We start from the raw sequence: 15,280 nt of genomic DNA, 5'->3' as shown, positions 1-15,280 counted from the left end.
GGTGAAAGAAAGAGAAAACTGTTATGTCTTCGGTTAGTAGGTAAAGACTTTTTCTGTGTGGCGCTTGGTCTTTATTGGCATTGTCCGTTGTCACTGTCACAAAGAAGCACTTGTTCAGAGTCAGATAAAGGAGGAGAGGCTTTTTGTTTGCATGTCCTTAGGACCCTGAAGAGCCACTAGCTCATTCATCTGTTGAGCTGCACCAACAACCACTAAAATGTTTTTCCATCATTGTTAACATTTCAGGGAGGATATCTTTAGACATCAAGATGTCTTTAATCATTTGACTTTTCTCCAATGCTCACATAGCAGTCACCTGTCAAAAAGCTTTAATAATTCCAGCACTTCAACTCACTCACCTGTTTACATGAATGAAACCTATTTGTGACATAACAGCTCAGGTCATTTAACACTGGCTATGCTTTCTCAACAATTTTGTTACCCATAGGTCATAACAGATGCAACCACTTTAATACAGCTACCATTATATTATCGCAATAAAAGAAAGGTAGAAGTAAAACAAAATGACAACACATCAGCAGAAAAGTGAGATTCACGAATCACATCAAAAGTCTGCAGAGATGCAGAAAAGCGATTGATGTGGTCCTCAGTACATGTATAATATATGAGGAAGGTGTTTTTTCGGGGCATGTCTAGACCACCCACCTGTGAGCGTCAGATGACAAAGACATATGAAAAGCTTTAAGCTCTGGGAGTATTCTAAAAGTGCCTGGCAACAAGTCACCATGGACTAGTTCTCATCACCTGTGTGCCAGCTCGTAGCTCCTCTGCTAGGGATTTCAGCACCACACTTCCAGTGGTCAGCAGTCACCTCTCCGACACTCTCTAGGTTGTCGCTTTTCATTGATCTAGTGCCATGGATGAATTTTTCCTGTATGGGAGTTTTTCTCTGGGTAACCTCTCTATCTCTAACCACAAAGTGACCCCTGCCCAGGCAGCCACAAACGTTTCTTTCACCAACCAAAGCCAAGTTGTGGAGTCACCCCCATACAACAGGCAGATCCGGATCATCGCAATGGCTGTCATATTCACCGTGGCACTGGTGGGCAATTCACTGGTGCTGTATAAGATCTGGAGTGGCAAGGACAAGAAGAGAAAGATCAACTTTCTGATCACCCACCTGACACTAGCCGACCTCTATGTCTCCCTGATCACTCTTTTCTCCCAGATCGTATGGGAATTGTTGGAGGATCAGTGGCTGGCTGGGGATGTGGCTTGTCGGATCTTTAAAGTGTTTCAGGTTTCTGGACTCATTGCCTCCTCCAATATAATTGCCATATTAGCCCTGGAAAGACACCATGTCATTACAAACCCATTAGGCACACCTCTGCCCACCCGATTTTTTACTGCCATGTGCTGGGTGCTGGCTCTGCTCCTGTCGGTGCCCCAAGCTTTTGTCTTCAAAGCTGCGCAAACCAAGGAAGGTCCCAGGTGCCGCAACGTCTTCTGGCAGTTACCTAAATGGCATTTTCAGGTCTATATCATCTACAGCTCCGTCACTGTCTTTTTCTTACCTTTCTGTATCCTGGTTGTAGCCTACAGCCGCATCCTATGGATTATCTGGAGAAAGGGGAAGAACTGCAAGAACCCTAAACACTTCAATGATTCTTGTGAAGTCACCAAGAGACCAATCAAACTTGAAGCCACCAACAGCTGCATCCCAAGAGCTAAGATAAAGACCCTCAAAATGACCCTGGTCATCATCATACTCTTCATTGTATGCGGGCTGCCTTACTTCATTGTGGAGATGAAGGTGGCATGTGGCACCATTACTGGTCTGGATGAGGAGGTCATGGCTGTGCTGGGCATCTTTGTGGTGACCAATAGCGCAGTGAATCCCTATGTGTATCTCTTCTTCAGGACCAACAACGTTTTCCTCAGGAGGTTGGAGAAGAAGGTGTGCTTTTCTTGTTGCCTACAGGAGCACAGAGAGATCGCCTTCCGCAGAGAGCTGTTCCCGTCCTGTGCCCCGACTCTTCGCAGGGACCCATCAACCACCACCACCAATACCACAGAGGTGGAGGCCACTTCTATCCTTCAACGCTCCGTCAACTATATGCAGCCAGCTATAAAGAAGGAGCTGAAAGTAGCATGTGACAGCTGTATGTGAAAACCGACAGCAACAATTGAATCTAACGAGATCACATAGGGTTTGCATAGCCTTAATACAGCTTAAAAGGATTCAGATACACTCATTATTATTTTAAAGGCAGATGTATTTTTAAATAACATTTGGAGGTCTTACATTTAGTTGACTGCAAAGTTTTCTAAACATGGAGAATTATGTTGTATTTTACAAGTTTCCTCCTTGCTGATTAAACCAAGTAAATGCCTCCAGTGACGTCTAAGCAGTATGAATGTTCTGTGATTGCTCTTATATTATGACTAATGTATACACTGCTTGTTTTTGTTAAACTGTTCTATTAGTCTCTGTCATACAGGCGACAATGAGTCTCATCTTTTCCTTTACTCCATTTTTTTAAGCTGGAGTGATTTTATGATGTAAATTATTACAAGTATTGTGATTTCCATATATAGTAAATTTCTCCACCCAGTCTACCTCTCATTTGTAAAGCCAATCTGGCACATAAGAGGCACAAAATGGTATACAGAAGGAGTCAATAAGAAATCAGAAGTAGAAAATCAGCCGCTTGGTTGCAAATTATGTTAAAATGACACTAAACTCAGTAGTTACAAAAATGTATCTTATTTATGTATCTCTCGGCTGTAGAACCTCAAATCATTTCTGAAGTCATACTGACACTGTCTTTCCATCTGAAAAGGTGGTTACTTTTGTTCCCCATGGTACCTGTGTGTGTTGTAAAGTAACCACCGCTGCAAACTCACTCCTGTGATGGACTACAATCTCAGTACAAATTAATAAACTAAACCTGAGATTGTAGTCTACCAGCGAGTTTGGAGTGGTGACTACTTTACAACACACACAGTGACCATGGGGAACAAAAGTAGCCCCCCTCCAGAAGGAAACACAATGTCAGCATGAATTCAGAGATGATTTGAGGATCTACAGCTGAGTGATGCACAGATAATATACACTTTTATACTTGTGTATGTGTTTTTAAGATTTAACTCCTGAGTTTAGTGTCACTTTAATCTTTGCAGAAATCAGCCTATCTGCAGAGTCAAAGTTCTCAGTACTGTTTTATTGTACCCCCTGCAGGAGATGCTGTGTTGGTGCATTAATCTATGCAGTTCCCTTAAAGGGTAACTCCACTTTCCCAGGTGAATTTGGGAAAAATGGAATGACCCCTCCAATCTGGCCCCCCTTCCCCCCTACTGGCAATGCTTACCTTTGGGTGAAGTCTCCTGCCCTGCCGTTGGTGCTGGATTACTATCCATTCTCTGTACTGCTGTATAGCGCAGCCTTGTGCTCTGGATTTTGAATTTTGTTTGCAGATGGAAAGCACTCATTGGTCCCTGTGGTCCCCTGACTGCACTGACTAATGAGAAGCACCTCTTAGCAAGATGCACTTCTCATTAATTAGTGCAGTCAGAAACACTTCTCATTGGTCAGTGGAAAGTGGAATTACCGTTTAAAAAAACATTGGCATTGACACAATAGCCCACATGACAGTGTATGGTCAGATGAGAACCTAGACTCAAAACTCCTGTCTGCCTATTATGTTTCCCTCTTATAAGTTCTTATAAGTACAAGGCAATGAGCAGATTTGGACAGTACAGTATAGGTCCACTTTTTGTGTGCAGTATAGGTCCACTTTTTGTCCTCATTGTATGAGTAGAGATCTTTCTATGTAATCAAGACACAGTGATGACTGAAGATGACAGGAGGATATATTTACTTTGCTGCCGGTTCCTTGTCTTCTGCAATAGAGGGAACTGTGAAAAAATGTATGGTAGAATGTGCAGCTCCAAATACTACCGTGAATGAAGCATCTTAGCATTCCTCTGGGGCCAAGTAGATCCCTTGTACATCTATATTCATGTGCATGGTGGTCAATCTCCCTCTATATGAAAACAAATGACATTTTCCAAACCATTTACCAGTGTTCCAGAGTCATCTTTTTTAATAGCCATTACTTTAAACATTTGTTAAAATGTCACAAAGTTACTTCTAAATTGCTTGTATTGTGCAACAACTTGATTCGGTGTATAGGTACCAATGGTCTTACTCCATAATGAGTTATTATTCTTAAGTACCAATCCTTATTAGTGCTAACCAGCAGCAACCATTTAGAACCCACTCTGCTGAAGGCAGGCCAGTTTAAAATGGTTTCCGATTGGTCAGAGTGGGTTACAACACTTACAAAGAAACTATATTGGTTTAGGGTCAATGTGTTTTAAAGGATTTTTAAGTGTATACATTGTTAAAGTGCTGTTATGTGTCTCTTTTTACTATGAGTATGCAATCTTTCTTTTTTAGATAAACATTTATTGTATGGTAAAAGATTCCCAGAGCACTTTTGGTTGGCTAAAAAGACAGTACAGCAGTAATCATCTCCTTTTAGGATGGCTGTCTTACTGAAACCTTGGAGGAAGCCATTTAATCAGGTATAGGTCACTGCCACACCAAGTTAGTTCTCTTATTCATGTTTGTGAATCTCAGCTTGAGCTACTGGGCTGTGTAAGCAGTTATTTTTCAGCAGGAGGTGAAGGAAAACAGGTTAAAAGAATCTCCTTCCACATCTCATTAAATATTTTCAGTTCATTGTGACCATATGTAAACTTCTTGTGCTGTTTATAAATACTAAATCTTTGTAATTATTCCGAAGCTGATTGTATACTGATGTGCAGACATATATGAATGTGATATGTCCTCAGTAATTGTATGAGCTCAGTGTGTAACAAATTTTTGTATTCAATTTAAAGCAGGCTCTGATACGTGCAGTTCAGTTTTGTTTCTGTTGTCATGGAACTCTGCTTTGTAGCATTGAATGTAAAATATGTGTATATTCAGATCCCAAATTATTAAAGTTGATGGAAACGATTCCTTATTGTAAATAACACAGTCTCATCTTTATTGTAACTGGTTCTAGCTTTGAGCACCACCAAATGTGACAGCAATTTTTTTTTTTTATAATAAATGGAATGTTTTGAGTGGTATCACACTATGTGGAGTTTTAATTGTTTTTACATTACCCATCCATGCCCACATATTAACATGTTTGACCATTTAAAACAGATGATCCAAGCTGAGCTGAAATTCACTTCATGGCCTGAAAAAAAAAATGTGTATAAGGACTACATACATCGTTTATCCACAGCTGTCATTCTGGCAGTTTGTTATTCAATGAAATCTGTTGGCATAAGATGTCATATGTGTCCTATTATGCATTTCTCTAAAATAACCTAATCAGACTGATAATCTATGCATGCATGGTATTTACAAGGAGTGCCATCCATTCAACTCAAAACACTGAAAACAACTAAGGTGACAGGGGACTGTTCATTTCTTGACATCTCTTGGAAATGTGCATATTAAAGTTTCCCGGTTGTCATAGCTTTTGGAATGCTCCTGTCAGGAAAATCGTGTATGCAGTAACGCACATGGAATTGCGCATGCGCAAGACCAAGCATGGACCTATGTCAGCAGGAATGCACATAGACGTTCACATTGAAGATCTACCTTGGCAAATACAATGGTGCCTGGGATTACTTGGCTAATTAATTGGGTGCGGACTGCCTATTTAAACCTGAGCGTCAGCAAGGGAAGTTGCTAAGTGGTTGTGAGCTTCTGCTTTCTGTGACCTGAACTGTGTGTGCGGCTCTTGTGATTTGACACCGGCTTGTTCTGACTCTGCAACATCTCTATACCCTGGCTTCTGACTCCAGCTTCGCATACTGACTAAGCTCCCTAGTTGCTGCTTTGTACCATCTCTGCCCTTGGCATGCTTCAGGGCTATGTTCCTGGCTGCACCTGAGCCCACTACAGGCACTCCTGCTTCTCCAAGTTTCTGCTTACCCTGTCTCAATTCCAAGGATTGCTGGACAGCAGGTGCAAGGGACACCCCGCATCACTCGGCCTCCATCAGGTACGTGATAGCTCCTGAAGAGGTGGAAGTAAGTGTGAGCACCTCCTGGGTTACATAGTTAGTCAGGTTGAAAAAAGACACATGTCCATCGAGTTCAACCTATAGAGAACAAAAAGAACATATAAAATGCTTCCTGAATGCTGGAGAGCTACTGCCCTCTGAAAAGCAATCCACTGTGGATCACTTTTCAGAGGGTAGCAGAGGCGTCCGCCCATGTGAACTCAGCCCAATAATGTCTAAAAAAGTCTCAATAGTTATGTGCATCTCCTTCAAGTATCCACTTTTATTCTTATATGTACTGTTCTGATATCTCCACACCATTACCATTTACCCTACATATTAGTTCTCTATTGCAATTTCAATAATAGAAAAAAAAATACATTAAGTTTTGCAAATGTTTACATTTCCACTAAAGTTCCATTTCAACTAACCCATCCTTTCCTGTACCAGTTGCATACATGCCAGGTTCTTGCAGCTGCTGCCTGCTGCGGGCTTACATCTGAACAGCCTGGTACTTCTTCCCGCTGACTGCACCTGGGGAGTCAATCCCCATAGACTTCTATCGGTACATCTCCCGAGCATCTCCTGCTTTCGAGAAGTCTCCCTGAATAAACTAACTTGTGTGCCTGGTGGCTGCCAGCCATTATTTGTTTTGTGTACAACAACTGCCCTCTACTTGTTTTGCTCAATTGCTCAAGTCAGCCACGGGATACATGGGTTCAAGTGACTCTGTACTGCATTTTAGATATTTAAAAGAAAAAGTCCTGCCTAAGAACAACACAATATGTCTGATGCCTTCTATCTGCCTATCACTTTCACCAACTTTTTGGATTCCCAGTGTGCTTTGTGTCTCTTTCCCTGTTGCTTGATGTGATCCGATCTCAGTTTCTCAAGACTACATGGCCCATCATGCATTGCTTCCAGCAAGAAATGATGATGCTACATTGTTCAGATGTTGAGTTGTAGTTCAGGCGGCAGGCTCTGTGACAACTTTCACACAAGGAAGTGCATATTCACAGTGCTGAGTGAAATTTGTGTCCGTGCATTGAGGAAGTACATCATATGGGTGTCTTCAATGATTGAGTTTACACACTTATAGATCAATATGGTAATTAGAAGTGGTATAGAACTTATAGAAACTCAATATAGGAATGCATATTTGTTTTTAGTTTTTTACCATAGACACCCTTTAAAGTAATTCTAACTGGACAGGGTAGATGCCAACTGGCAGGGCTTAGCCTGAAGTCAGGGAAACACAGGGAATCTAAATCAGGGAGGTGCATAGAAAAGGTCTTCAGGTTAAAAGAACTGTTTTGGCTGCTCGCAGTCAGGATTTTTACTTTTGATGTACAGCTGCAGCATCAGAGCAGAGCATTCAGCTAGGGCAGGGGTAGGCAAACTCCGGCCCTCCAGCTGTAGTCAAACTACAAATTCAGAAACCCTTGTTTAGGGTATAGAGGAAACACTGATCCTCAGTGCGTTCTGGCCCGATTGGCTACAGTGTTAGTTTTGCCTTGCTTATACAAGTGTAAGTACAGATAGAATAGAATGATTTTGATGCTTGCTGTAGATTTCTTTTTGTAATGATTTGTTTTTCTAAGGTGACTGCTTAGCGCATGCAGCATTTTTTCTGACTGTACCAGACCGGAACGCAGGCACTAATGTGCCACGCGTTCAGGTGCAGGCGATCGCACTGCAGCCAGCGGGCGTGGCTGCGGTGCTATTGACTTCAATGCAGAACCCGCCCCGCCCCTCACCCCAGCCCCAAAACAAAGTGAGCGAACCAGTGCGTTCCGGCAGCAATCAGGCAGGAATGCACTGTGGCTGGTGTGAACCAGCCCTTACAGAGAAAGGGCACAATTCATAATATACAATGTAATCTTGCAGCAAAAACAGATGTTGCAAGCAGTCACCTTGGACAAACAAATCATTACAAAAACAAATCTACAGCAAGCATCAAAATCATTCTATTCTATCTTTTCTTACATTTGTATGGGCAAGTCAAAACTAATATTGTAGCCGTCTGAATTGTTCCCGAGTCAGAAAATGTCCAAACACGTTTCAATTATTCGTGCTGACCTTCAGTATGTTTCCATTTTTTATGATCTATTTCTATAACTCACTCTTCATTTTAGTGGATGCTCTTAAGTCATTACACTGGCTGTGTTACTGCTGACAAAAAAAGGTGTTTATTGATGTAGTAAATAATATTCAATTTTTCTATTTCTGGCACTGGATTGAATTGTACAAATTAAGTAGGCATGGAACTGTGTAGGATTCAGGTATCTGTTTTCTCCCAATGTAGGAAAATAGTACATTGTAACTTACAACTACAGATCTAGTTAAAGTAATTATATAATTTTGTGACTTTAAGTCAGGAATTGCAAAAAACACATAAATCATGTGAACCTGCTGAGTAATGTGTTAAAGGAACAAAAACACAAAGATACATGTGTTTCTATGTTATATAATAAAAAAAGGCACATGAGAGACACATCTCAGGAATAACAGAGGGAGGATGCACTGCAATGCATGCACATGTTCTGTGCATCAGGTGTCATTGACAATGACTAGCTCCACATTGCAACGTATACAGTGGACATTATTGTGGTAAAAGTCTAAAACAAAGAAATACCCAGCTTTCCACATTTCAGGGTCTCAAGCATGTAAAAGCCTGTGGATAAGCAGCCTCTTAGCTGTGTCAGGATTCCATGCAGTGGTATTCATGACTAGGTCTTTTATTATTATTATTATTATTATTATACAGGATTTATATAGAGCCAGCAGTTTGCGCAGTGCTTTACAATATAAGGAAGACATTACAATCACAATACAAATCAAGACAAGATGGTAAGGAGGGCCCTGCCCGTGAAGGCTTACAATCTAAAAGGGAGGGGGAAGTGATACATGAGGAGGGAGCGGTGTGGGGATGAATTGTTTGAGAACGTGATAGTTGAGCGGTTAGGTTGAGGTGGGATAGGCTTCCCTGAAGAGATTAGTCTTTAGGGAATGCCTAAAGGCAGTGTAGAATATGATTTTTGATGTCATATTTTTATTTCATATTCATATTCTTGTTCTTTAGGTGAAAAGTTTAAAAGAGGAAAAAATAGCTTCCGTTCTTGCTTGAAACTCAAAAATGTGTTTAATTACAACGTTACAAATGATTACAAAATTAATAGCATAAAACAAAATATAGAAATATGTAGATGTATAAATAAGTTTTTGTAAGTGTTTAAAGTGTTAGCATCTCTGTCCCTCATGTCTGTGTCTGTGTGTATGTGTGCTGCATGTTAGCGTGTGAGTGTCCTTTGTGCTCAAGTCCCCTCCCCCCCTCCTCTCTGGTCATCTACCCTTAAGTGTAATCTGAAACTTTAGACAAACTATAAGGTTTGAAGGGGGATGGGAATAGAGGATTCTTGTGTTGAATGCAATAATACATTCTAATAAACTATATAATGTTATAAATACCAATATTTATACATAATTCAATGTTCTTTCTTATATGAATAACTTAATCAAGAAATATTACAATAAAGAGATATAATACATACTTTGTAAACACTTCATAAACTTCAATTTAGAATGCCTCACAGTCTTTCTTGATAATAAGGAATATAGGAGGTTCTAACCAGAAGGCATAATTGATGAGTACCATATGTGCACCTTAACCCTAATACTACTTTCTAGAAAACTGAAACCATGTACTTTTATAAGTCAGCTTGCATTTATTCCTTAACTGAACAAATGTATATAGAAAATCAATCATCACTTATGTTCATCACATGCATACATAATCCCTATATGAATAATACCCTTTTAACAGGCAGTCAAGGTGGGCGACAGACGGACAGGTTGGGGTAAAGAATTCCAGAGGATGGGAGAGACTCTCGAGAAGTCCTGGAGGCGAGCACGGGAGGAGTTGACGAGGGAGCTGGAAAGCAGGAGGTCTTGGGAAGAGCAGAGGGTATGGTTAGGGTGATACTTTGAGACCAGGTTTGAGATATAGCCGGGGGCAGAGTTGTGAATGGCTTTGTAACTGATTGTTAATATTTTGAATTTTGTCCTTTGGGCTATAGGAAGCCAGTGCAGGGATTGGCAGAGGGGGGTGGGTGCTGGAAGCCAGTGCAGGGATTGGCAGAGGGGAGTGCAGACACTGAGCGGTTGGTTAGGTGAATGAGTCTGGCAGCTGCATTCATGATACTGAAAAGGGGATAGCCTGTGTAGTGGAAGGCAAATGAGGAGGGAGTTGCAATAGTCAAGACGAGAGATAACAAGCGAGTGGATGAGTAATTTTGCGGTTTCTTTGGTGAGGAAGGGGCGTATTTTGGAGATGTTACGAAGGTGAAGACTGCAGGATTTGGATAGTGATTGGATGTGGGGAAGAATTTTTTATAACCATTTTCTCCCCCAGTCCTTTGTACGTTTATTGACTCTTTAGTTATATGCTAACATCTCCCTTGTTGTGATTGTTGACCTGACGATGGGTATCCCTTCCTCCTCTTCCTTTTCTTTTCCTAATTTCGCTTCCTACTTCTTTCTCTTTTCTCTCTCCCTCATCATTGACCTGTTGTTCCCTTTTTGCTTCTATTTTTGAGGTACTCATTTATATACAGTACTTGACCTTGTAGAATCAGTAACCTTTTTGTATCTTTGCTGTTGTGCCAATGTTCACTATTTATTATTTTTCATTACAATGTATATTTGTTTAATTTTTTAAAACTAAAATTCTTTAATAAGACTCTTTTGAAAGTTAAAAAAAAAGAAGCCTTTTGTAACATAGTAGGGTTAAAGCAGAACTCCAGTTCTAAGTTTTTCCACTTTCACTGCTCCCTTCCCAGAAGCCCGCTGGAGTACCCCCCTTACTTACCTTTTGCAATGCAGTCTTCTTGCTGGTTCAGTGACACCCAGGGACCTTCTAGTTTTTTTTCTCCATGGGGGTGTGTCTTAGTTCTGAGTGCCAATCAGTTCTAGAGTACTGTGTGTGCAGGCTTTGTGATGTTACTGGCTGTCATTCAACCCAAGGAGGTGGCGCCGGAGAAATCTAGTGACAGTGCTGTAGTGTAGAGCATGCCCATATATTGGCTGTACAGTGTTTTGACTGCATATGTTTACCTAAAAGGAGTCATGTGCCGCACCATAAGAAAGAATAAGATACACCTGTAAAAGTAACGCCATCTTACCGCACCCAAAATAAATATTTTAGGAATATATAAGAAGCAAACTCTTTATCATCTTTAAATCAAAGAAGACCAGGCTGCTAATTTTCAGGAATATCCAATAGTTGCATGGAGTATTGCTTTAAAAGTACCGATGCACCTGAAATTTCAATAATGGAGTTTGTTTGCAAGATGATCAGCTTATACTGGATTAACAAGTTATCAACAATATATCAATGAATTCTAACAAAAAAGTGATTTTTTGATCATAACAATCATGTAAGACCAGGATTATGACTATATTCTTATTAAATTTCATCAATCACAGCTCTAGAAAAATAAAGAGATTTGAGTCCCGGATAACGTTTTTATGAGTTCAGGAAATGTTTCAAATATTCCCTCATTTATTTATGAAACACTGGGGCTGATATGTGCAATATATATCTTTTTAGTAGCATAAGATTATGTCAAATTAATGTGGATATCAGGATCATATATTGTTTTGCTTTATGGGGGATATAGTCTTGTTTGTTTGGTATTTTTGGTTTACATATTAATTCTGATGATTAATAAATACTAAACATTTTTTAGCATTTTGTGTATATGGAAAGTTTTCTGCCCTGGGATCTCCATTTAGAGGGTATTTGTTGCTTTTTCTAACATCAAAATTGTCCTTTATGGACCCAAGCGATAAAACCAAGAGCCAAGCACACTTAGTCACTGTGCTTTAATTGGTTCTGCGCTTATAAAAACAAAATACTTTATAAAACCATTTTACAAGCAGTTTAAGAGATCTCTAACATTTTAGGCGATGGGATTTACCAACCAGAAATTGTAAGCAGTTATTATGCTAATGAAGCTAAAGCTTTAGTTTTCATGGTGGCCCTCAGGATAATGAGATCTTGAGCATACATCATATGTTAGACTTTCAGGGACATACTGGAGCAGAACACAATCCAATCATGTTAGAATACAGCTTTAAAGATTATGCCCCATACTAATTCACAAGTAGTAAACATTTGTTTAGCATAAACAGACATTACACATGGGATTGACCTGCTTAGTATAGCAGGTCACCAGGAAGAAATTGCAGATGGTTTGCATGTAAATGAGGGTCTTATGATGCTAAGTAAAAGACTGTGACAATGAATACAATTATCATATCCCCACACGATATATCAAGAAATATAAAAACATGTCAGAGAACCAGATAAGCACCAATATAAAAAAAAACACTTTATAGAAAACCTACTCTTAAGATTATTGCTGTCATTTTGATTTTCATGCTGCATAATACATGCCATCAGTTGGGCTGGCATGTTTACAGCATTACTATAAAGACTTAAAGTGTATCTCTAGACAAAACCTTTTTTGTTTTGGATACAGTAGGGAAAGGTTAGACCTTTTGTCATGAGATTAACCCTCTACTGACACTGGTGACCATTGTCAGGGACAACGAAAATAAGGGAAAACCCAAACTTTTGTATTCATCCCCAGAACAAGAGTAAGGCTTTGGTGGTTGCTATAGGACCCAAACCTGGAGGACAGGGCCTTGTTGCAGCCCCAGGGATGAGGAGCAATGGGTGCGTCACTTGTAGACAAAGAGAAAGCAGAGGAAAGCTTCCACTATTTGCTTCCTCTGCTAGGATCTCCTCTTCCTCTCTCTGTAGGGGTCCCCCAAGTCCTTGTTCTTTGAACTTTATCTTTTCTCTATCCACACCTCCTCGCTTGGTCAGTTGATAGCCTCCCAAGGGTTCCAAAACCATTTCTATGCTGAAGGCACCCAAAACTATCTGCTCCAGTGTTTTCATGCATCTCTTACTTACTAACTAACATATATGGATGTCTCACAACTTCCTCAAACTCAATCTTTCTGATAATAGTATTTCCTCCATCCCTATCCCCTCACCAAACTTTCCATTGAGAACAATAGCACAATAATCAGTCCCCCCGTCCAGGCTGCTTGGTGTAAACCTGGACTGTTACTTCTCCTTTCCACCCAATATCCAATCACTGTCCACATCTTATCGCCTCCACCTCTGTAACATCTCCAAAATACGCTCCTTCTTAACCAATGACACCCTAAAACTACTACTTTGCTCCCTTTGTTTCTCTCACCACAACTATTGAACTATCTCCTTGTTGGCCAACCTTTACATAGGCTCTGTGTAAAGATCTCCCCTTCACTTAGTCATGCTGCTGCCAGACTTATCCACCTTACCAACCGTTTAGTGTCCATCACATCTTACGTTATGGGAATCATTCTAAACACTGCATTGCATTATGTTTTGTCTTTTCTCGCTACAATGTTTTTTCTCTGCAGATGCTCTTTGTCCAGCATCCTCTCCTAGTAAGGAGTCTGACCTCACCATATTTTTACAGTCAAATACAAAGTTCCTGCTTGTGCTCCTGTGCACATATTGTTATTACTAGGAATGCACCGATACCAAGTACCGTACTCGGTACAAGTACAGATACTTTTCAAGCTCCAAGACTAGACTAGAGGAAAATTCAACAGTTAGGTGGCAGCTGTCATTTGTAAGGAGCATACGGAGCTCCTGGGATTTGTACATCTCTGTGTTAATGTATGATTTTGTTTTTATAAATATAAATAAAGGGATGCACCAATACCATTTTTGCAAGTGCAAGTACTGATACTTGTCCAAGTACTTACAGATACAAGTACTGATACATTTTTGTTTATTGCCATGTGACAATTTTTCTAAAACAATATCGACTAATGATATCAGGACAGTGGTGGAGTGCCAGAACCAGGTCCCAGCTGCAACCGCTGCAACCCTGGTAGTACTCATACGAATACCTATCAACATGAGTATTTTCTCACAACGAAATTTTAAAGCTTGAACACCTTGTCATCAAAAGAACAGGCCCTACCTTTTAATTCAAGGGCCCAAACAACTTGAAAATAAAACTTTATTACTGAACATATAAGACTGTACATAGACTGCAGAAGAAGACACCTAGAGGTTCCTTCATGTCCCAGTGTTCAAGGTGCAGCATGGTCTGGGGAAATCGACAACGCAGGGTGCTAAATTAGGCAAATTGTGGCATCAGCTTCAAAGTCAAAGCTTTGACCAGCAAAGTCAGGCATTTTGTGCTCCTTTTTACCTCTGCTTTTCCTTTATTAGCCCCACTTTATGCAAGAGTTAATAAAAGTTTTGCCCGGAGTTCTTCTGAAACCAATGCAATTATCTGAATAATTAATACAACATTCCGTACAATATAAACAACTTTAAATAGTAAATTGATTTACACACAGTGTTAAAAGATGGAAATTTGAGGAGGAATGAGTTGTTTGGTTGAACAGAGGCAAAGTTGGGAGATACGTATTCTATCACTCTCTCCTCTGCAGTATGGTATCCCAGTGCCACTCAAAATGGATAATTTCCTCTTTGTCAAACTAATTAATCCTTGTATTGGCCAGGGAAGCAGACACATGTATTACAATGATTGGTAAGCCAGGAAATCTCCTTTCAAAGCACTCTGCTCTATGGCATGCTAATTACATTGGATTCTACCTATCTGCTTACATTAAGGGATAATATTAGTAGACATGCGTTGCAGAAGACATATAGAGGAGCTGGAAGTTTCACACCCCAGGTTTCAAATGCAAGAAAAAAAGGTTTCCACAGTGGTGTGTGCGAGGACCCAGAGGGGAAAATAAAAAAAGGGGGCTTTTAAGAAACAAGTCCAGACCTCGTGTATAAAAATCTTAGAAGTACATTTATTCAATAAATCGTTGTATACATTATTTAAGATAAAAAGCGGAATACAAAATCATCAATAAAAATGCTTTTACAAATGCAGGTTCACCGAATGGTGACGATACCGTGCAGTTACGATGTACATGGTTGTTTGTTATCAGAATGGTATAAACGCTCCTGTAAGTCCCTACATGTTTCGCCCCGAAAGGGCTTCTTCAGGGGAGAGAGACAATTCTATGGGAGATATGTGTCATATATGTGTCTTCACCGTCAGTTAGTCAGGGAAGCGAGAATATAGTGGAAAAACTGCTTCAAATAAAAACAAGGGATTGGTTTTGTCAAGCATGAACCGCCACAGGTAAACACA

At 40.1% G+C, this 15,280-nt stretch overlaps 1 protein-coding gene across 1 annotated transcript; it reads left to right on the top strand.

Annotated features, from left to right (window-relative positions):
* Positions 1-877: 877 nt before the first annotated feature.
* Positions 878-2,131, top strand: GPR150 (G protein-coupled receptor 150). The gene has a single exon (XM_018560524.1). The coding sequence runs from the start codon at positions 878-880 to the stop codon at positions 2,129-2,131; it is 1,254 nt and encodes a 417-aa protein (XP_018416026.1).
* The last annotated feature ends 13,149 nt before the right edge of the window (positions 2,132-15,280 follow it).

Source organism: Nanorana parkeri, unplaced genomic scaffold (genome assembly GCF_000935625.1).
Source record: "Nanorana parkeri isolate BGI_ZX_2015 unplaced genomic scaffold, ASM93562v1 scaffold462, whole genome shotgun sequence".
NCBI classification, from domain to species: domain Eukaryota; kingdom Metazoa; phylum Chordata; class Amphibia; order Anura; family Dicroglossidae; genus Nanorana; species Nanorana parkeri.
Note: the sequence above shows the minus strand (reverse complement) of the source record. Positions and strands in the feature narration are given on the sequence as shown.